The sequence below is a fragment of the Anser brachyrhynchus genome, assembly GCF_964034855.1.
Source record: "Anser brachyrhynchus genome assembly, chromosome: 8".
Lineage (NCBI taxonomy): Eukaryota > Metazoa > Chordata > Aves > Anseriformes > Anatidae > Anser > Anser brachyrhynchus.
The window spans coordinates 20,994,182-21,016,758 of NC_137702.1; the positions used below are offsets into that span (position 1 = coordinate 20,994,182).

General features: G+C 43.6%; 1 protein-coding gene across 7 annotated transcripts in view; it reads left to right on the plus strand.

Annotated features, from left to right (window-relative positions):
* RASAL2 (RAS protein activator like 2) overlaps window positions 1–22,577 on the plus strand; it is a 178,531-nt gene that overhangs the window by 26,899 nt on the left and 129,055 nt on the right. For 2 of the 7 annotated variants that reach the window (XM_080603489.1, XM_080603476.1), the window contains exon 1: window positions 7,442–7,760. The exons of 4 other annotated variants lie outside the window; for them this stretch is intronic. In XM_080603489.1, coding sequence (XP_080459615.1) covers window positions 7,712–7,760 — 49 coding nt within the window. In that variant the 5' untranslated portion in view covers window positions 7,442–7,711. Of the gene's footprint in view, window positions 1–7,441; window positions 7,761–22,577 lie in introns of those variants that run through there. One more of the 7 variants, XM_080603477.1, reaches the window with a different exon arrangement.

The window sequence follows — 22,577 nt, forward strand, 5'->3', positions numbered from 1 at the left end:
TTTTATTTTTAATTCTAATATAAGTATTTCTTCAAGTCTTCGGAAAAATATGCCTGACACCTCACTAGCCTGAGGATACATGCTTGTTAGCTGAGGTGAAAAATACCTGTGTGATCTTGTCCTCTACCGTTTCTATAGGAAAGAAACAGTTGCATACACTTCATTTATTGCAATTCCTGTGTTTCATCTCTTCCCTCCACCCCCAGAGCAACCACGCTGGCTTTATTACTCTCTCTCCTCTTCCTCCTCTCTCATTTCCTTCTTACATAGCTCATGGTATATCTCATCCTGTCTCTTTTGTCTGTGGGCTTCCTTTCCTTGCAGCTGCCCCACGTGGGGCAGCGTGCCATCTTGCTGCTTTCCCGTCAAAATAAATATCCTTTGGATGAGGATGTTCCCTAGGTTTGCTTCTACCTGTGCTCTTTCTCAGCCCATTGGAGAATTGGAGACCTTTTCAGCAGCTGCCAACAGAAGGCAAAGCTTTCTCTCGTCTCTGTGCCACCAGGACAATCTTTGCTGTCCCCTACTTGGCCTCCAAATTTGTGCTTTATTCGGGGAAATAAATGCGAGGGGATTTGTGGTTTTTCACTCACCCTGCCCCTACTCCCTTACTATGATCATTTTACGCAAAACCATTTTGCACAAATTACACTTCTCAGGTTATTGACGTGGTGCTGGTGAATTAGCGTTTGAAATCTTGCTCTGGGGCTCCAGAGTGCCTTTCACGAAAATGGTACCCCATTTAAAACCGGCATCTCAGTTTTACCCTTGCGAGGAAGGCTTCGCTCTCATTAAGTAAGTTTTTGGCTGCTTATTGTCAAATAAGGCTACGTGGGCATGATGCTCAGCTGCACCCCCAGGTTTTCCAGCCGGCTGCTGGATCACGGTCGCACGCGTGAGAAGGCAGTGAGCGGCCGAGCCGGCTCTGCTTCGGTAGGCAGGGGAATTGTTGCTCGTGCGTAAGGATACTCCCGATTCCTCCTGTAAAGGAAGCATCTCTTTCATAAATGCTGCCCCTGCTTCTTTCCTTCGCCCCCTCCAGACAGACTTTTGAAGAGGAGGGAAGAGAGGAAGGTAGGTGGGGTTGATTTATTCTTGCTAGTTGTAGCTTTAAAAAAAAGCCCAGGGCGTCAAGCACAGAAGAGGGGATAATTCGCCAACTTTAATTAGTGACAGAGCTGGAATCTGGTGGCAAGGTGGGATTTACTTCTTTGGGCTATGATATCTTGAAGTTTTTCTCATCCCATCTTTTCCAAAGCACAAGTGTCTGCACTGGGGCAGTGTGTGCATATGCTGACTTAAAGGAAAGTGGATTAGGAGGAGTGGTACAAAACGATTGGAAACAACTGCTCTTCTGTTTCGCTAAGGGAAAAGCAATTGCTTCATAAAACTGTGCATTCGGACTTTCGCAGAGCCAATTTAAAATTCCCTGATTTCTCGAAAACGGTAGTTGTGATTTGCATGATGACATGGGACTGAAATGCTCGTTTGAGGTTTTCTGAGGAAAAATAAATCCTGGTGCGCTTGGATTGCCACGGGTTTCGGGGGTTATTTCGGAGAGCAAATTACAAGATTCTCATGCGGTTCTGAACTCTTCTGTTTTTGTAGCAAACATGCTCAAGTTTAGGGATTACGTGTGGGTTTTGCGGCAGCTGTCTGCCAGCTGTAAGAGCGCGCGGTCTGGTCTGGAGTTACAGCGATGGAAAGCGTTTGCCGGAGGAAGCGCGATGGGGAGAGAGGTGCTGGGAGCAGAGAGGAGAGCCAGGCCCGTTTCCCCTGCTGTCCTGGGAGGGGAACCAAGCAGCCTGGCTCTTCTTAATCTGCCAAATCCCAGCTGAGAGGGGTGCTCCAGGAACAGGGTGCTGGGCTCCCTTCCACCCGGGGAGGTGGGCTCTAGGTCACCCTGTTTATTAACAGTAATAGCTCTGCGTTGTTATTTTACCCTGGCAGTATCCTATAATAAACAGGTAATAGCATTCTGTGGGTTATGTTCTCTTTATGCAGAGCACTGTAAAGTACGTGGGGAAGCACTCACTTGTTCTTTTGTCTCTTTAGCATCCTTCAGCTGGAGGTCCTCCTTCAAAACAGGGGTGCAGGGTGAGGCAAGGCCTGATGCGTTTTTCTCTGCTCGGGTGCTGACCACAAAATTGTTCATCTCGCCTCCAGCAGAGCCAGTGGCAGCGGCTGGGAACAGCCCCGTGGTAGCAGTGATCAGAAGGGACATGCGTGTGATGGAGGTGCAGACAGTATAGGGTTGTAAAAATACATTTGTGTCTCCTATATGGACCCTAAAATTGTTTTTCTAGAGAGATGCCAAGTCCCATTTCCAGCTTATGTGCATCTGTTTACACTGGGCTAACGACTGCAAAATCCTGCATGAGGACCAGGGAAGTGTAAAGACAGAATCCAAGTACACATTTCTTCCATTTTCTCCCCGTTTTTTAATCTGTTGTAGAAACTTGACCCTGTTTTAGCTTCCCATCCTCCCTCTCCCTGATTTCCCCCTTCCCTTCCTCCCTCCCTTGCTTTTTAAAAAAGTGCAGTTTGATTAAGAAGCTGTAATCTCTTTATTGTTCATTTCACTTAAAAGCACCTTAACCAGGCTAATGAACCACGGGCTGTTTCTCAGTCAGTTTGCAATAAATTTCCTGTTTGCCTGGATTCTGGGTTATTCACTCAACAGTTAACGGAGGCAATTAGGCTGCTGAAAACTCCTTGCAGCTGAGGGCTGCCAGGCTGGCACTCCTGGCCCTGGGTCAGCCACAAAGCCTTTCCCCTTTACTGGCAGCGGCGTAATTTGTGCAGGTTTCAAAGGCATTTACTCGCATTTCAGATTTCCTATCTTCTGAATTTAGCTTCTTGTCTTTTGTGTGTGTGTGTGTGTGTGTGTGTGTGTCTGGCTCAAATTGCAACTCAGAAGCAATCTTTAACGTGTCTTTCCTTGCATGTTTACACAGAAAATTGTCTGCCTCCTGGGGCCGGGAGGGCAGTGGGAAAAGGAGAGAGCAATCTGCAAATTCTTCCTTATCCAAACCTTTTGTTGGCAGAATAGAAAGCCTTATCCTTCTTTACAGACATTTTATGTAGTCTTAGAATACCAGCTGAACTCCAGCAAAGGTGATTTGTTCGTTGGGTATGTCGTGCTTGAGGCAAGAAACACTTGGCACAGTGCAGCTGTATTCTGGGGGCAGCGTTTTGCCTTAGCCTTTTGTGACAACCTGTAGCTGCCGAGGTGCTGCAGATCCCAGCAGCTGCTTCTCCAAGGACAGACGTGATGTCCCCTCCTCTGGCCTCACTGTTCCTGACCTCTTCCCTCTGACAGAGGACCTGGCCTCTGCTTCCTGGCCTCCGTTGTTTGTTTTTTTATTGTTGTTGGTGTTTTGTTTTGGTTTATTTTTGGCAACTTTTTTGCAGTGCGTTTCTTGTCCTTTCCTGAGTTACTAGAGACATTAGGTTTTGATATCTTGGATTCAAGAAGACAATGTGTCACTTTACCAGCACGTTTCTGGAGCCGTATGTGGTCTCCCCCTCCCTTGCTATAGCTGTCTTGTAAAGCATAATAATTCTATCAAACGCAGCAACGTTAATAATGCCTACAGATACTGATAACATGCCTGTGTTTCAGATTTGATGAAGCAAAGCAGAGACCCGGAGCTGTAACTGTCATTTAGGCATAGAAAATAAATATGCTTCTGCTCTCAAATGAAGCCCATCTCTGGAAACAAACTTCCAGCAACCTCACAGGCAGCCTCAGTGCTCTTTTCCTCGGCTATGTTGATGCCACGCTATTGCACAGAGTGGCTGGGTACTGAAGAGAGGTACTGAAGATGCATTTTTCAGTTAGATGACTTTTTCCAGACTGGACCCATTTTGCAGGGATGGGAGGTGGGGAATTGGTGCATATCTGTAGAGATAAGCTTTAGAAATGAACATGTTAATGTGAATATATATATTTTTAATAATCCAGCATGTCTTTCATCTTTTTTTTAAAAGAAAGCCTTTGAATGCAGACTGTGTAAATACTTTGAGAATGATCAAAACTATTAATGCATCATTGATTTCCTCCATTGACCCGTCTGTTAGATATTTAATCTCCTCTTTTTAAAAAGTGTGCATTTTTCTATTTCAAAAGCAGCCTCCCACCGTCCGTCGCCTAGCGGGAAGCGTCTCCCGCTGGCTTTTTGTCACTTCGCCAGCCTTGACGCTGCTCTTTCAAGGATGGCTGAACACTTTGGACTCTTTCCCGTCGCTGTGTTGGGGTCGGGGAGCAGACTCCCCTGCTGTACCCACAGCTTCGGTCAGCGGCCACCTGAGCCAATTAAATCTGCCTCGCCGGGACGGTGCGTGCTGTGATCAGATAGCTTCATCGTCCAGCCCGTCGTGGAGCTTCCCGAGAGGAATCGCGGCCGTCCCCTGCTAGTCTCCGTCCTGCAAGCTTCCTTCTGCACCTCCTTTCTCCTCGCTACGTCAGTGGCAATACGCTTCTGTGGCTTGCTCGCCGCTGGTAAGATTTTTAACAGTAGTGGCTATTAAAAGCATTGCCTGAGTTGGGTCTCTTCCACCCGGTTTGTAAGAATTCTGGTTTTAAGGTTATGTCTCACTTTCAGAAAAATATTAGATAAAAATGAGGAATGATCAGCTGCTCTGGGAGCTGCATAGGGAAGGTGGTTTTGAACTTGTGAAGCAACTTGTGAAGTGGAAGGCCTGAGAAACAAAGTGATTTGACTCATGGCTTATATTTAGTATCATTACCTACTGCATTAGGTTCCTTTTTCTTCTGAGCATTAATGTTTCTGTTCAGGAAGGTTAAGAGGGAAAACGCCCAGCAGAAGGCATTTGTGTGCTTATCAGAGGGCAAATGCATGGAAAACATCAGGTCAGTGTGCTGGATGTCAGCTTTTTTTTTGTTTTAAAGAGCATGTAGAAGGAGGAGTATTCGAGGGTGGAGAGAGGATGTCCTTCCGTTTTGGTGAAGCCTGTAAAATTGGAGGTGCTCATGGATCTTCAGTTCAGATGTGACCTGCAGTCACAACACCTTCTTTGTTTCTTGAATCAGAACTGGGTATCATAAATACGGGACCCTGTGCTTAAAGTATGTGCTGGGATCCTAGCCACGAAAAGGGATAGTTCTGATGTTTCAAGTGAATTTGTAATTGAAGCAAAAAATCTAAGTACTTCTTTTACATATAATGTTAAAAATATGATTGACCTTAAGGTTTTTCACAAAATCACAGAATATTAGGGGTTGGAAGGGACCTTGAAAGATCGTCTAGTCCAGTCCCCCTGCTGGAGCAGGAACACCTCATGATCTAATGGCTTTTGTTAGGAACAAGTTTTTACTACTTTCCATAATTATTTTCAAGCAAGGGAGGGATGCCCAGATTCAAGGGGCTGCTTGCAAAGCTTCAGCCTGAAGCATTAAACCTTCAAAGATCTTTGGGCAGTCCTAGATGGCAAAAGAGCTGTAAACCCGGGCATGCTCGGGACAAGAAACTGCGTGACTCCTTGTGTTTCTGGGATGGGGTGAGGAGCTGTAGTCAGCTCTCATCACCAAAGCATAAACCATACAAATAAATGTGTTGTGTGTCAGGTGGAAGTCCCTAGTACTGGGGAAGCAGGGTTGAAAATTGAAGTGAGTGGAAGAAGCTGAGAGCAGAGCTGAAGGCCGTGTGCTGCTCTTCGTTCTCCCCATTCCTGTCTCTGGATGTGGTGGTGTTAGTTTACCCCAAAGACCTCTTCAAGGGGTCAACTGACCAGACTGTTCTTTGTAGGTGACCTTAGATAAATACCACATTCAAGACCGTTTTTCTGTTCCTTACGGAGTGTGAGAAGCAGCAGAGCAGCTATTGCACTTCTCCCTGTATACAGACATGAAGGAATTTGACTTCTCAGGGTGCAGCTGCTGGAAGCAAGCGTTTTCTTTCCCTTGCTGCCAAGTTGTTTCATCCTGGGGCTTGTTAATTTTATTACGTGGGACACCCTTCACAACCAGGCTGAGGAGTCCCTGCTGCCTGGGCACCCCAAGTAATCGCTCTTTAGACAAACACAAATTTGAGGCGCTGTGTAGAGCCTTGTGCCTCCTGAGATTCCCGGTGATAACAGCATCATTCTGCCGAGGAATCCCTGGTAATATTCATGTGGTAATTGTTTCAGCACTTGGCAGGGATGAGGGTGTTAATGTGAAGCCTTCTTCGGCTGGCGCATGTTAAAGAAATGATTTGTGTTTTGTACTGTAGCAGCGATTTCATTACATCTGAAGAACGAGATTCTGGATGGCTCGGTGTGGATGCACACACCAACACTGGTATTCAGGCAGTTCGTTGACTTATTGGACTGCATGAACCTCGCGCTATCTTCTGTACGGATCAGTTTCCCAAACGGGACAGGCTGTTGACTATATTTCTTAATACCCAAGTGCTGCTTTCCTTGCCTGATGTCGGTGCTGGACACAAGGTGAGCGTCCCCACCCTCTCAAGGGCTCCCCAGGAGACTGCGGATGGTCCCCGGGATGTGCACACCCATGTGCACGTGTGTGACCAGGCGCACAGCCCTCGTGCATGGTAAATATTTCCATCTACGTGGCTAGGAGCCCCAAGTCCAAATGGATGTGGACTCGTGGTTTGTTGGAGGTGGCTAACTGTTTCTGAGTTGTCCCGGTATAGGTGGGGGTTGGCCACAGGGCCCGCTTAACTGGCTGGCAGGGAAGAGCCGGCCTCTTCGGGCCCTTTCCCCTCAGTCTCGCATTTCCATGCCTTCAGGGATAGCAGCAATTTAATTTTACTTTACTCCTATGGCATGATTCAAGAATTTGGTTTGTTGTGAAAAACAGGAGGGGAAGAGGTGGGCTGTGAGGTCTTCTAGTAGCCAGCTCTGCAGGGTGACAACAATAAGGACACCTGCTGAATAGTCCCAGACCTTTCGGTGTTCCAGCTTGGAGGGAAGAAAGCTTTTTATTACGGTGGTCTCTGATAGAAAAACAAAACCAGTACGCAGCTGTCTGAAAAGGCGGCAGCTTTTTCAGAAGGTGCCTCCTATCATTCTGGAGCTAGGCGTTGCTGCCCTGCTCGCTGCTGGCACCTGCAGCAGCTGGGGCCCTTGGTGCCTCTTTTGGGGCTCGCTGGGCATCGCGCCCCCTCTTTGCCTTCCGTCCCCGGAGGGACGGGAGCTCTCTGAAACCTTTCGTACAGGCACTCGGCTTGCAAGACACTTGGTGCTGGAAATCCAGGAGGCTCTCCAGAGGAGGAAGCGGTGTCTCCTGTTTGTCTTGAGTTATTCTGTCACAACAATGGCTTCAGAATTGACCTAATGTAAAAGTTGGGTTTAATCTGATGGGAAGATGTTTGTGTATTTAAAATAGTTGTTCCTCACCGGGGCCACTCCCTGCTTTTGTCCTTCTCTGCCGGACTTTTCAGCTTCGCTTAGCTAATGTGCGCTGCTTGTTTACAGCAGAGATACTGGAGCATGAAGAAGGAAGTCGGTACGGTTCCTACTGATTCAGTTCCAAGCTTCCTGTGCGTGTGCACACACGTGTGTGTGTGTGCAGGGAGCTTTCAGCCTTGTTCATCCAGACCCTGTGCAGCCTCAGTAGGAAAAGCAGGGGGAGCGGCGCAGACGGACACAGAGACTGGATGCTGGCAGGTTTTTTTATTTTGAGCTCTTCCACCCAGTTTGGTTCAGAGCAGGTTTAGACAACACAGTTAAAAATTCCAGTATGGCAAGCCTGGTGAGGAAGATGCTAGTGCAGACAAAGCCGTGGAGCGGTGAGTAGGAGAAACGTCTTGCCTGATGGAAAAGATAACTGATCAGAAAGCATTGTGGTAGAAGAAAGTAGCGGGCAGAGAGCTTTGGGGCTTTGTTGTTATTTTTGTCTTCCATTTCCAGTGTGAAAAGGCTACCTGGAAATATCAAGAACTTTATCCGTGGAGGATAAGGGTATCCAGAGGGACGTGCCAGTCGCTGGGCAGTCACTTCTGAAGTCCCCTCCTCAGCCTGCCCCAGGATTTCTGCCTTCGCTTGGCTCAACGACAGCAGCTGCCCATGCACACGGGATGGCTTTTTGTTTGGGAGGTGCTGGGGGGAGTGGGGAGCTTGCAAAACACATCCACCTCGGGAGCACACGAACTGTTGTGGCAGTTTAGACAAATAGATGGCACTGAGAAGAAAGTGATGCTAATAAGCTGTAGGAGAAATAATTTAGTTGCTTTATTTTTATTCCTTTGATTTGGTGCTAACTGGGTTTCAGTAAGGTTCTCTGCTGTTGCGTTGGTTACAGAAATCATCGTCGGCAGCGTTGTGTATTTTGGGTTTTAAAATATTCCAGTAGTAGCAGCAGCCTGTGCCTGGGGTTTTTCATTTAAATTTATGGTGTTTATTCAACTCTTAATTGTGCAAATTAGAATAATTGTGGAGTGTGATTATATGTGGAGCTGGTGAATGTTTTTAAAAAGCTCGCTCAAATTTATTTTATTTATTTATTTAGGAATTTATCATTAGCTGTGTCTCTTCTCTGGTGTAGGTGTCCTTGCTTCATGCTGCTGCTCTGCAAAGCAAACATCATAAACTGCCGCAGCAGGGAACGATTTTTGCACCCTCATATCCGAGTAAATCAATCTTTAATAGGACAGAAATCTGTTCAGTATCTCGGGTGAATTAGGTCTGTTGGGGCGAGTTATCGGAGACTGGAAGAACCCTCCCCAAGCAGGAGACCCCTCTGCTGAGGACAGGAGGTCACGGTCTGAGCAGAGTGCCATAAGGTTTGTGCGAGTGCCCATTTTCTCAATGTAGGAGTCTCAATGAAAGGTCATTTCTGGAAAATAGGACTTTTTATGTGAATTACTTGATGCTATTATTCTCTCACAAAGCAGCAATTTGGTCTGTATTTGCGGAGGAGAAAATTCAGACACAGGTGTAAGCAGTGTCTCTTGCATAGAAGTTATGGGCTGGATGCTCAAAGCATTGCTTTGGCCCTTGCTAGCAAGAATGTCTTATTGGAAACTGGTATTCACTTCTAGCCCAAATTTACTTGTCCCTCTTCATTTACTCAAGGCTTTTTAGAAATGATGAATTTTCTGCCTCTAGGAAAAGCAGAGACGTCATTTGAAGTTGAATAATCTCCTTGATTACATTGTGACAGACAGGGCATCACAAATACAGAGAATTAAAGAGGGTAACTCTCTAATCTCACAGTGCAGAACCTGGGACTTGGAGTAAATTAACCAATCTTTGCGAAAAGAAGCAGAATGAAAATGAGTAAATACAGCTATATTTCCCTGTTTTAAGGATAAGGAGACTGGCATGATTGTAGTTGAAATTTCACTTGAAAAAAAGGCAGTCTGAGAACTAGAGGTTTGTTGGTTTTTTTCTATACAAAAGTCTAGCAGGTATTAAATGACTAGAACAAACATTTACCTTGCATAGATTTCTTCAGAGAAGTTTTAGCCCATCAATGTTTAAAAGAACAATTCTTTGATGAAAGAAACATAGCCAATAGGGAAACATGCAATAAACATCAGCTTGATAACTTTCTGCATAATTTTGGAATCCCTGGAGAGGCTCTTTGGGCTTATCTCGCTATTTACACTGTGGGGATGTGTGTTAAATGCATTTTTTTATTTTTTTAAGTACGTGCAGGACGTTAGGAATTTCAGGATGCTGGGGGAATGACACGAAATACAGCTGTTTGGAGCACAATTCCAGAGGCGGCACACCTGATGAAAAAACCCTCGGGTAGGGCACATGCCTCCAAGCACTCGTTCTGCCCTGCACGAAGGTGTGTGCCTGAAGCCACTTGGGTTTCTTTATCTGGGGGGACTGTGGGTGCTAAAGACCTTGGTTCTGTAATCCCAGCCTCCTGTCTGAAGCTGCTGCCTGTGCGTAGGGATTGTTGTGATGGCTTCAGGTGGAAAAAGGAGTGACAGAGTAATGAAACATTATAAGGAAGCGTAAAGGACACTTCCAGTGTGTACTTTGCTGTGTTTAAGGTATGGGGAGCAATAAGAACATTTATCTACTCCTTACGCTGTGTTACCATGTGTAATTCTGGCTGAAGAAACGTCTGCAGCAGGATAGGCTCATGAACATTTTGCTGTGCCTATGTAGAGTCTGTTTCTCATTACCACTTGTCTTTATTTAACTCTTCTCATGCCGTTAAAAATATCTTTTACTTAATTCTTAATTCCTAGTGATAGATTTACTTATACAGGATATCTGGATGTTTTCCTGGGTTTGCATGTTCCGAATTTTTGCATGGTTTTAGCACTGACAACTGGCAGCAGCGCTCTTTCAGAGATTTCAGGATTAATGAACCAAATGAAGAGCATCAATCTTTAGGAGGGACTTTTAAGTGGTGACTTCTTTATAAGAATACATGTTGGACACAGGTTATTTCAGCTGCAGTTATATTCTACTTACTTTGAGAGTTCTTTTTTAAATGACCCATCTGTATAAATACATTTAAGGTTGGTTGTATAAGAGAACTCGTGAACACTTCACCAAGTGGTGCTGGAGCTGAACATCTTAAGATTTAGATCTTTATTTAAAACAAAAAGGTTATAAAAAGTGAAGGTCAAAGGAGACAAATGGCATATTGCCAGCTTAGCAACTGCTGTTGTGTTTCTCTCTCCTCTCCTGAGATCCCTGTTACTTTTAAAATGCTGTTTAATTTGGCTGACTGCTAGTCATCTACAACTGTAGGAGAAAACGCAAATCATTTTTGGGGGATTTGAGGTAAACTGAGAACAGCTTGAGCCATGCCTTAGCTGAAGAGGCATTTAAGTCAACTAAAATTGGCTCTTCGTTAAAATCATTGTTTGTCCTGTGAAATAACAAAGATAAATGGTATGGAAAACCTAAAACATTTAAGAACAGCAAAATAACAAAGACTTATAGAGAAGCACTTAGCTAAGCAGTATCCTTTGTTTTCTAACTACATGCTGTATTTCCTTTTAGTTAATGTGTGAAATGACACCCATTATTTAAGCTGCATCACCACAAAAGATGCTGCCATATCATCTGAAGATTGTGCAAGATGATGTTGGGTGCAAGAGGCTGTTCAAGGAAAGCTGAAGTTGTCACATCAAAGCTCTCAAATAACAAAAAGCAATAGCCTTAATGGCTGCACCATCTTAATGGTACTTGCTTTGGCAGGTGAATAATGATAGTCTAACAGGAATCTCCAGTACCTCAGAGGATTTCTAAGTCGCAAGGAATATCTTATATGTGAGAATGCCAAAGAAAATACACTAGGGAACTTTACAGTAAACGGCCATACGTGAAACAGTACAGCTTTTAAAGGTAATATGCACAAAGTTGTCATATGAGACCTCCATAACCAAGTGAAATTCAGCATTAATTTCATCACCTGAGTGCAGTGACATTTATGCTGCCAGTTCAATTGAGTGTGCTTTGGAGCATATTTACCAACAAAAGCATCTTGTGTCATTGAAATCCTGCAATTCAGGTGTCAGAACTATTCCAAGCCTGGTTTAAGTTTAGTAACGCTGTATTATTCCATCATGCAGCCTTCCAAAACCCAGCTTCAGCAACTCTTTTAATATTCTTGAAAAATAATAATAATAATAATGTGTCATGATGTTGCATATTCATTTTTCTTGCATACCTTCTAGCTTAGCACAGAAATTTTGAGTATTATTTCCTCTGCAGACAGATAATTGCAGGGAGAGGAAATGGAGCAGTGTTAAGTACAGAATTTTAAGTGGTGTGTATAAAATCATATTTATGTTTATTGGAAACAATAGATTGTTTTAAATTGTTTGAAGTACTGAAATTTTTTTAGCTTCTAAAAAGGAAAGCTGTCATTAGGAAACCTCCTTTTTCATTTTTAAGATCCTTTGTTTCTGAAGGTACCTTCTATTGAAAGTAAACCTCTTCTGTTCTTTGTATCTCCATATCTGCTCTTTACTAAAAGCACAAAAGGACACTACCAAGGCTACTTCTTTTGTTCCATGGTTGCTTTTCTTTGTGAAAGTAAACTTGCAGTTGTGTTCTGACATGACAAAATAGGTATTTCTTTATTCTTGGAGTGCAAGTAGTATTCTCTGACAGCTCTGCAGACCAGACTTGCCTTTCTGTCTCTGCGATGGGTTTGTGCTTAGATCCTCCATAAGTGAATAAAGAGTTCCACGTCATAGCCTTTCTATCCTCAAAAACAGGACTAAAAATAATTCTTAGTATCCTTGCTGTGATATTGCTTGCAGAGTTCAATAGAGCACTCTGAAGGGGCTCTCTCTAGTTCAGAGATCTGTTTGTTCCCTTCCATCCCATGCTGTGGATGCCCTGACTGTTTGAGGACAAGCTTTTTTGGCAATCAACACGATTTTTCCTGATTTAATTCCAAAGTGATTTAAGCTGTACCAGGGGAAAGCCACTTTAATGGCTGCATCTCAGTAAGGTTTCTTAAAAGTTTCTTTATCCATGTTAAATAACTGCTGAAGGTGCTCAGTTTTCCAAATATGCCAGTGTTATCCACTGAAAGTTCAGAGGGTGTTTATTACATCAAGTGTGTTGTGCAGTTATTGTCCCTTCTCCTAACCAGCTCTCCACTCCTACCACTATGTAAATAAACACCACCTATTGCTGACGGTGTAAACATTTAGAGCGTTCAGGTTCCCCCGACAGTATTTTCAGCTATTATCATGATTAAATTTGCAGTCCTGAGGGTTGTTATCAGATAACAGTAACGGAGGGAATTAGTTTTGAAAATGAGATTTCCAGTTTAGTAGGGCCTGAGAGGAGATAGCAAATGAGATGATAGTTGAGGCTGAGGGAAGAGGAAATCTGAACTGTGAGTTCAGTTAATACTGAAAGTTGCTTTGGGGCGGAAAGTTATAATTAGGCTAGTCAAAAAAGCACAAACATACGTAAGTGATTAATTTCCTGCTTGTGTCTCAAGTTTTTTAAAGCTTACAAGTGCTGGTATGAATCTTTGGATATTGCCAGTTACTTTCTGGGACAATCACAGGCAGCGGCTAACTCTTCCCTGAGCTAAATTCAGCTTTTTCCTCAGTAAGGGCTCAAAAATAGCTGCCCGTGCTAAATTACAGCTTTCTAGCTGTCAGATTTCAAGAGCTCTACAGAAATTCTCCAATTCGCATGGCCAGGTAATGGTGGCGTTAGACATGTCTATGTCAGAAGAAGCTGCAGTTGAATTTCCTTGATGCTTTTTTGCTCCTGGAATCGCTGCAATTAGGATGCAAAGATAATAAATACATCTGTGTCTTCCTTCTTTTCTCTTCTCTTCTGCTTTCTCGCTACTACGTGTCATGTTTCATGACTCTAAATTTCCGAGCTTTAAATACAAGCTTATTCTTTCATTTTCTTTTGTGAGAAATTGTGTTGTGTGCCACTAATCTCTTTTGTATTGCCTAATTGGTAGGGGCAATTCTGCTTAATTTTCCCAGTAGTATAGTTTGTGGCAATTGGCTTCAGTTGTTTTAGTGGGAATCCTTTTGTATTACCTTTAATAATAGAGAAAGGATGTAGAAAAGGGATTTTTTTTTTCCTTGTTGGAATTACGCAGAAGTTGCCACCTTTTGGTTCATTTGAAAATGCCCTTAACTATACAATGCAAAAATTAGAGGTCTTAATGGTAAAGGAGCTGAAGCTCTCACGTTAATGGTACTTTCATTGCTAGCTTTAGAAAGTGTTAAAAAGAGAAAATGTAAATTAGCGTTAGACTAGATTCGTTGCATTTTTTGCCTTGTGAAGACTGTTGAATTGTAGTTCATTTTGTAGTCTGCAGTTGTAATTTTAAAATGGACTTTAAAAAACGGACTGAAATCAAAGATGCACAGGGGTGAACTCTCCTGTGAATGTCAGTGATATATGATCTCTTAAATTCCCTGTGGATTGGAATGGAATAGATATGAGCTGTTCAGCTGTGAAAAACACAGTGAATACAACAGGAAAGGCTGTATGATTTAATCCATCTATTGATTGTATTTGATGGCTGAGCAGAGGAGAGAGGGAACAGAAAAAGTAAAAGAAAAAAAATCAGTAGGTAGAGGAATGGAGAACAGACGTAAAACTAACTTTTTTCCAGTGAACGTGATAATGAGATTCTGAATAAGGAATTTATGTGCAATCATCTCCGTATAAAACTTGTTCTATTTCTGGAAAGCCTTTTGTAGACTTGAAATTCCACTGTAGACTGATTTCAGTAACAAAGTCAGTTTAAGAGGTATTTGTCTTTGTTCTCCTGCCTTTGGTACAGGTTCCGCAGACGAGCCTTCATAAATGGTGGAGTTGTAAGCCCACAGTCACTGAACTGAAAGGTTTAAAAAACTCAGAGCACCAAAATCCTCCCACAAGATGGCCTTACAGCCAGAGCTTCTGCAGGGTACAATGGTCCGGTGTGAATAATGAATTCTGGATTTGCTTGTGTTGCAAATCAGGATGCAAAAATAAACATAAAGTTGACTTTCCCTGGAGTGGGCAGCCTTAGTGATCCTTCTTCTGTCAAGCTGCCCATTGCAGCTTTTCAAACGTGTACCTGAATTTCCACTCAAACCACCAAGGCACGCTAAATGGGATGTACATGCTAAGATCCGAACGTGTCTTGGTAGTTTGGTAGGAAATGTGAATTTTTGTTCACTTGATAAAATCACGCTTCATTCAGGCATGATGAAAGCTTGCAAAGTTGTTTGGATTTGGGGTGAAAGTGTGGGATATTTTGTGACTACACAGTGAACCCTGGTATATGCCTGTGGGAACACTGCACTTCTTGGCTGGGTGGTGAGCATCCTCCTGTGCATGGAACAAAGCAAACAAGAAAATACAGAAACAGAGCTCTGACCTTCTGTGCATGGGAAATATTATGCCAGAATGGAAAGGTAAAGAAGCTCAAAAGAGACCTTGTTAATGTAACTTCTTATATCTATAGAGTGTGCGAAGGTTAATTCAAATTTCAAAAATAAATGTCTTAAGCACAGAATTGATGGTGTGTTTACTGCAGGACTGTGAATATCTACAGCATAGTCAGCTATTTTCGGGCACTTTTGTATCAAGAGTTTCTTGCTGCTTTGTGATAATGTCAGCTGCACCTTTGGGCTAGCGGGGTGAAGGAAGTCTGGTAGTAGAGCCTGAGACCCAAACTTGGATGGCGAGACCTTTGGCTTCACTTGGTGCTGTTGTTGTGTCTGGTGGGTGAATACATTGCTCTTTGCAGAAGTTCAGTGAAGTTATGAAAGGAACAAGCGAAGACCTGCAACTTCTTGCTAGTGAAAGAGGTAAATGTGCTAAAGCTTTCTTCAGAAAAGCTATCTATCTCAGTGGTGCTAGAAGCAAACTGGTCTCGAACACTTCCTATTCCGGCTCCTGTGTGCATCTGTTGTAAGGGAGGAGTTGAGAAAGAGGTGGGACACGTCAGCTTAAAACACTAATACATAACATTTAAAAACAAACAAAACAAACAAAAAACCCTCAAGCCTTATTAAACTCTTAAGGTGATTTGTTAAGGATTATCTTGAGGATTGTCTTTTTATTTTTAATTGCAGGAAATTATGTTCCTTGAGGGGTTTATATTTTAAGAAGATAAGCTCTGATTTATCCCTGATCTTTTTTCCTCCTCTGTACCACAGTTTACTCTAGAGTAATACTCATTTTTCTTCTGTCAGACCTTTTTGCTTTTTTAGACATCCACGCTCCTAAAATTGCACGTGGCACTCGAGGTACCGGCTCACTGGCGCTGAGCACAGAGGGGAAATAGCTTCCCTGCCCTGCTGGCCACGCTATTCCTGACACAGTCTGTGTTTGAGAGACAAGAAGTGTAGGCAATCTGGTGATGCTTTCCTTTGGTCTAGCTGGCGCTTGGATGGAGGTCTGTAAGAGACCAGCGCTGCCCTGCACTCCTGTGGTGAGATGAGGACGGTGGCATCAGGGCCGGCTGCACTTTCAGTGAGGTAGAGATTGCTCATTTACAGAGCAAAGATTAAGGTCTGTGTGTGTTTTCTTTCCTCCTCCACTCTGTGTCCTCCACGAGTCGCTTGTGACCTGCTAAGTTGCATTTTATGAAGCTCCCAGAGCTGGGGCACCGCTCGCCTCATGCCTGAGGACATGGCGGTGGGCGCAGGAGCCCTGTGAGGAGGCCCCTCACTGACCCTGCGGCCTGAGCTGGGATTTTTAAAGAACAAAAAAGGATGCATTAAACTGGGATAGGAAGTTGCATGCTATCCAAGCGGTACAACCAAGCTTGTGCCGAGCTGACCCAGAGCTTTATCTCTATTTGTGGCATTCCTGTGAGATCTGATGTTGGCATTGTCCTGCTCCAGACCCGCTCGCTGTGAAATGAGGAGGCGACAGGAAGCGAAGGCCTTGTATTTAATCTAATGTGGCGGTGGTGGGAATACCAAATTGGGAGGATTTCCTGGCTGTTCTTGTTTTTTTGGAAAGAAGAAAACAAAACCTGACAACAAAAAACCCTTGTTCTCTTGGCCTCTTCCCTTGGTGCTCCTCACCATGTCTGCCGTGCGCATCGCCAGCCCAGGCGGGATGTTTCCAGGCTTCTTTTTGAAGATATTTATAAATAAGTTGAGCTCCATATGCTTTTGTTGTTGTTGTTGTTGCTTCCCCAAATGACTTCTTTACTGTAAGTCATTGTAGTGCTGCATAATTGATCCATGCATGGCAACTTGCATCCAGGGAGGGAAATCGCAAATGTTTTTGGCCTGCACTGTGCAAGTATAGAGAAAGGAAATAAAAGAATAGCTTGACAGTAACCCGAACAATGAAAGCCGGGGAGAGAAACTTGTAAAAATAAATAAGTAAATAATAATGCAAGTTCATTTTAACTTGTTCTGAAACAATAAGGATGAATGTGCTACATAACTTTTATGAACTAAAATAGACTGGGGAACAGCGAGCAGATTTCTCTCCTTAAGCCTCATTCTGCCCTGCAGAATCGAACTTTATTTTTATAAATGTCAATAGATCAAGAAGGGCAAAGGCACTTTAAGTCATGAGTATTTTTAGTAAGGAAGAAAAGCACTTCAGTGGTGTTTCTTCCCATACGTTATTATTATAAACTGCATTGCATCAGTAGGCTTCAAAAAAATCGAGATTTCAGGTTCCATGTCTTCAATTTGTAGATTTTCTTTCCCAGCAAAAAAGAGGTCAGTTCTGCTTGTTTACACCTCTGTTCCCATGTGTTTGGGGAAAGAGGGTGAAAGAGGAATATACGGCATGGATTTGTGCTACAGCCAGGAATATCTGTGGTGGAAAAATATCTGCCACGGTGGGGATGGGGAGTGTGCTTCAGGCATGAGATTAGCTTAATGCTGCAGCATAGGCTTAAAAATATATATTAGAAAAGATAATGCTGCATTAATTCATGCAGGTTTAATTTTTGTAGCACAATGACAAAACAAAACTAGTAATACTCCAAAAATATAACTGTGACTTAAAGAACTTTCTCCTTTTCTCCTTATTCCCCCTCCTCACCTCATTTCCTGCTTGGACACCCAAAGTCTGAAACTCAGAAGGGTTTTGAATGGGATTTTTTTTTCCCATGCCTTGATTTAAAAAAAAATAAAATCCCTGTTTCTGTAGATGTGACTCAGTCCTATGATGCCTATCTGCCTTGTGTCAGGACTCGAGCTGTCTGTGGGAAGCAGAATACACACATACCCGAACTGTGATGCAAGTTTTGAAATTGCCCCAAGTGCACTCAGAGCATCAAACGCGCAGGATCACGCCGTGCATCCGGCAGCAGCCAGAGCTCGCGGGGCCAAAGTGGTCATGCACCCTGCGGGGGGGGAGAGAATCCAAGTTGCACATGCATTCAGATAATTAGGTAAACAGTAAAGATGAGAGAGAAGTCTGTCTCATTCTAAAATGTCATTTTTTTTGTCTTCTAAAAATCTCTATTTATAGATTTGGCAGCGAGATTTATCACAATAATCGGAGCATTGTTTAAACAAGGTCACTGGTGTGTGTGTGTGTGTGTGTGTTTATCTCTGTTTAACCGGATTGCTTATTTGAAATAGAAATACCTCCAAAAACATTATGCAGAGCTATTGGAAACTTGCGCGCTCGACTCCTGCAGCACATGGTCTTTATTAGAAAATAGATGCAATTATTCAATTTTGCAGATTAAAGTCCTGAGGGATTTGTACATAAAAACAATAGAGGTTTGATTACATCCCGATTTTATGTCTGACTGCTATAGGAGTGTTTCATATGTGTAAAATCTTTTTTAAAGTATGGATTATAATATGTTACTAAGTGGAGCCATACAAATGCCGTCCAGTCTATGTGAATTGGGATACACATGTTCATTAACTTGGTCTAGCTTCGGTGGTTACTTATGTATTTATAAAAACCAGCGAAGCTTTGTGTTTTGTATTTACAGCAAATACTTCTGGCCTGTTGGCAGGTTGGTTTGTGCAATGAATGTTTGAAACTTTGGGATACAATTTCAGCATTGGACTTTGTTGTTGGCAGAGGTTCTGAACCACTTGGTAAGGATGGAGCATAGTTTACTAATAGTACTTGTGTGGTCACAGTAAACATAGTAAATAATAGCTCATTGTTCTTTTTTCCTGATGAAGTGAGTAAATACAAGGCCCTGAAATATGCTCACGGAGTAGTTTGTGCAGGGATGTTTTAATCAGCTTTTTTTTTTTTGACATCAGGAGTGGGTGGGATGAAAGTATATTTATTAAGACTGTTCTCTCGTACGAACTTGGTCACCGCTGGGTAATGGTAGGTAATTTTACCAGCCTGGCAGTAATTTGCTTTGTGGACAATTAGTGGCTTCTTTCTGAAAGCTGGTTTCTTTGTTGGTGCGATGGCTGTGAGAGCAGCACCCCAAAGAGGCCAGTACAAAACTATCTGAGGGTTTAAATAAAAAGCGTTTAAGAAATAGCTGGAGTGGATTTTGTTCTGAGCAAGAGCATAAGGTACAGATTTTCCTTTTCTTGTTAGAGCTTTTGGTTAAAATTTCTATTTTTGCCATAGGAATAATTGAGAATATTTCTAGAGAGATTGCTGAGCTCTGCCTGTCCCCTGCACACCGGGCTCGGTCTGGAAAGGACTGGCCACAGAAATGGGCAGGTTTGTCATCCAGTAACCCGATGTTTGCACCTGGTGAAACCAAGCCAAAGTCATTTTGGAACCTGAAGGAACAGTAGCCTGTGGTACAGTAATAACGGGTGAGGACACACGCAGGAGAAGGGAGAGTTTGTGTCCTGCACAGCGTGAGGGCCGGGCTGAGGGCCCTGCCCAGCCGGCACGTAGAAAGCCACCTCAAAAAGCGGTTTGAATGCTTGGAGACTTTGCCCGGGATGTGATGACACGTGCCTTGTGCAGCTCCATGCTCACAACATCCAGTTCTTTCCTTTTGTCCTTCAGCGAGAAGGCGAGTGCATCTGTTGCAAATCTGTTCCATAAATAGTCTGAGCGAGAAATTCCCTTCCTTCCTTCCTTCCTCTCTCCTCACAGCTTGATGTTATTCTGTGTATTTCTCTTTTTGGGGGATAGCCTCTTTTGCATGTGCTGCCGTAAAATACGTTTTTAATCGGGTGTGCTCCTTTCTTTCCCCCCAGCTTGTGCAGGTCCATGCCCGCAGGTCATCTTTCTCCACCCTTTGGCTCAGCGCACTGCTGCCGGTCGCGAGATCCCCAGCACTGGCACCGGGCACATCTTCGTGTCAGCGCTTTATCGCTGCCCAGCCCCTGGCTTTTGCACCGATTCACCTCTGCTCCCTACAGACAACCTGTGGAGAAAGGGCTCTTCTGGTTAGAAGGTCATTTGCATTTCATAACTGCTCTTTTTATCTTTTTTCTCCGTTCTCTTCCTTTCTGTTTGTTTCTTCTACTACTTCCTTCGTGCAGTGTGTGGTACCTAGCGCTACAGCAGCTGGAATTTTAAGCAGGCTCACTTCCCCAGCTGATACTAAATGTTTTTTTTCATTCTAAACTTCTGGCATTTTGAAAAACTGGCATGTTTTCATCTTTCCTCTCCATGATCCATTTCTCCCTTTAGATGAAGGCTTCAAGTTAAACTCCTACACATCACCGATTTATTGTCAATTGTCGCACGCAATTTGCTAATGTTAATACATCATTCTGCAGGGGTCATGAGGTAGGTGTTACGCTAATTCTCCTACAGCTCAAGGAATTTCACTGCCTAAATTTGGAGCCTGAAGTAATTTGTGCATTCCTCTTGCTGCTGGTTCGTTGTATTCCCGGCTCCCACCGCCTTGTCTCGGCAAACACTTCAGAGCTGTCGTCTGTGGCAGTCTCCTCTAACAGATAGAAACACCACTGAATATATAGGCTGTCATGAACCCCCGTGCAAACAGGATACAAAGCTGACCGGCGACTCACGTGTGTCTTTGGTGATTTCAAAAATTAGGTTTGTGTGGTTATGTTTCTTCACGCACCGATTCTATAAATGTCAAACGTCTTGGGTGTTAAATACTGCAGAAGCATGTTTCAGGTTGTGTGAGCTAATTGTTTGTTTGCTTTCTTGTTACTAACCGGGCTTTTAAAAGTCTTGCTAGTTTGGCCATGGAAACCCCCAAGCCTGTTGGCTTTTTCCAGCAGCAAACCAGACTTCAGCATGTGTAAGTGCTTGGCACAGGGAATTGGAAAAACCTCTCTGCAGATGAGCTGATGTCCTGCTGCAGCCCTTCTTCCCACCTGAACTGCCAGTTGTGCTGCTTAGCTCCAGTGCAGGGCAGCAGTCATGAAAGGAGACAGCATTTATATTAAAAACTTGGGGCATTTATATTGTGAATGCAAACATTGTGATTATAGATGTTGCTCCAGTTTGTTCCTTACTTGTACCATAACAGCGCACTGATATGCAATGGTAATGATACTGGGGAGTACTGTGAATTAGTTGGTGGCTATCTTTGTGCCTATAGTTGGCTTTACTGCAGGATTTCCAGTGTTCGAGAAGCCACATTTTAAAGTTTACAAAGCTAGCATTGCATGAAGGAATTGGTGAAATACAGGTTGTTTATTCACTCTGAGACTTTCTGTTGTGGGGAAGAGGACAAAATAAAGCCAACAGAGTTAGGGCAATTAAGGGAAAAATGTGTAGACTGAAATCCTGCACCAAATACCTTATTAATCATCATTAAAAAAAAAAAGCCTTTTGAATCACGTCTTCCTAAGTGTAATTACAGATATGTATGAAAATTTACATGCAGTCTCCCCTTTCTGGACACCCAGTTGAAGAGGATTGCACAGATGCTTGGGTGGCTGGGGCTGCAGGCTGCCTGTCCTGCGAGCAACAGGCTGAGCTCTCTCGCATCTGAGAAGTGATATTCTCACCAGCTTTTCTGCATCTCTTTTCTGGTCCCCTGCCAACTTGCATTTAACATGGTGGACGCTAGAGTTAATATAGGTCGTAGAGTTAATAAGTCGTATTTTTGCAACAGCCTGCACTGAGGATGTGGTCCTTGACAGCTACATAAAAATAAAGGGTGGAAAGTTTGAATATATACACCTGCTATTTGAGCACTGTTACCAAGACCATTCTTGAGATGTTTATCCATTAGCGTGCCTAAATGTTATGACTGTTTTTCTCTTAGCAATGTTAAGGCTGCCTTTGGTTTGATGCAAGCTGTGATGGCCTCGAGCAGCGCTGTGTTCTGCTTTAAGGTTGCAGGAATAAAGCTTTTTTCTCTCTCCACAAAAATCCCGAACACTTAAGTCTGAAAAAGAGTGGGGAGATGGGAAGGTAATTTTGCCTGCTGGAAAGCAATATCATTAAAAAGGTGAATCAGTAAGCTGCTTGTGATATTTAAGGTGGTACCAAGCCCCACCTGTAGGCATGAAGAAGCAGATGTCAGAGTGGGGATAGGAACTATTTGTACAGTTTGAAAGATGGTTGGAACGGGTTGGAATTAGATAACCTTTGAGGTCCCTTCCAACCCAAGCCATTCTATGATTCTGTGGCCTTGCAGAAATTGTCAGTGAAGTAGGTTAATGCTCCTGTCTCCCTTCAGGGGCTGAAATTTGTGATCTGCAGCTCCGAAGGGTTTCCTCTCCCCTTTCAGCCCCTGTCTGCATCAGTGGCTTCACAGTACAGCACATGGGTAAGCCTGCGGAGGAGCCAGCGTTGCAGGAGCAGCTGTGTCACCCACCGGGCAGAGCTGCAGGCTTCTCCGCCTTGCAGAAACCCGTACCTGCAGCTCTGCAAGTTCAAGGCAAGTGCTGCCAGTCAGTAGGAACGGGTCTTTTTGCTCTTCTGACTTTCTGTGCTGCAGAGCAGTTGCCAGAGTGTTTACCTCCAGGTTATAGGTTTGTTTATTTGCACCAGCGCATGTTTCCAAAATACTTGGCTGGCTTGGGCTGGTGTTGCTCACAGCTGTGTGTGGGCTCTCTTAGCCGCTGTGTGCGCTTGGCTGGCTTCTAGATGTACATTTTTATGGCCCTTGAAACTTGGCATGAGTTGTGTTTTGTCGACAACAACAACAAAGAAGATTGCTGGTGAAATTAAAATCTGGCATCGCTGTTCCTACAGGTTTGCTCTCAGTGTATTGAAATGAGATTTTCTTGCAAACTTTTCTTGGCGTCGATCCAGAACGCAGCATCTCATAAATCTGTATT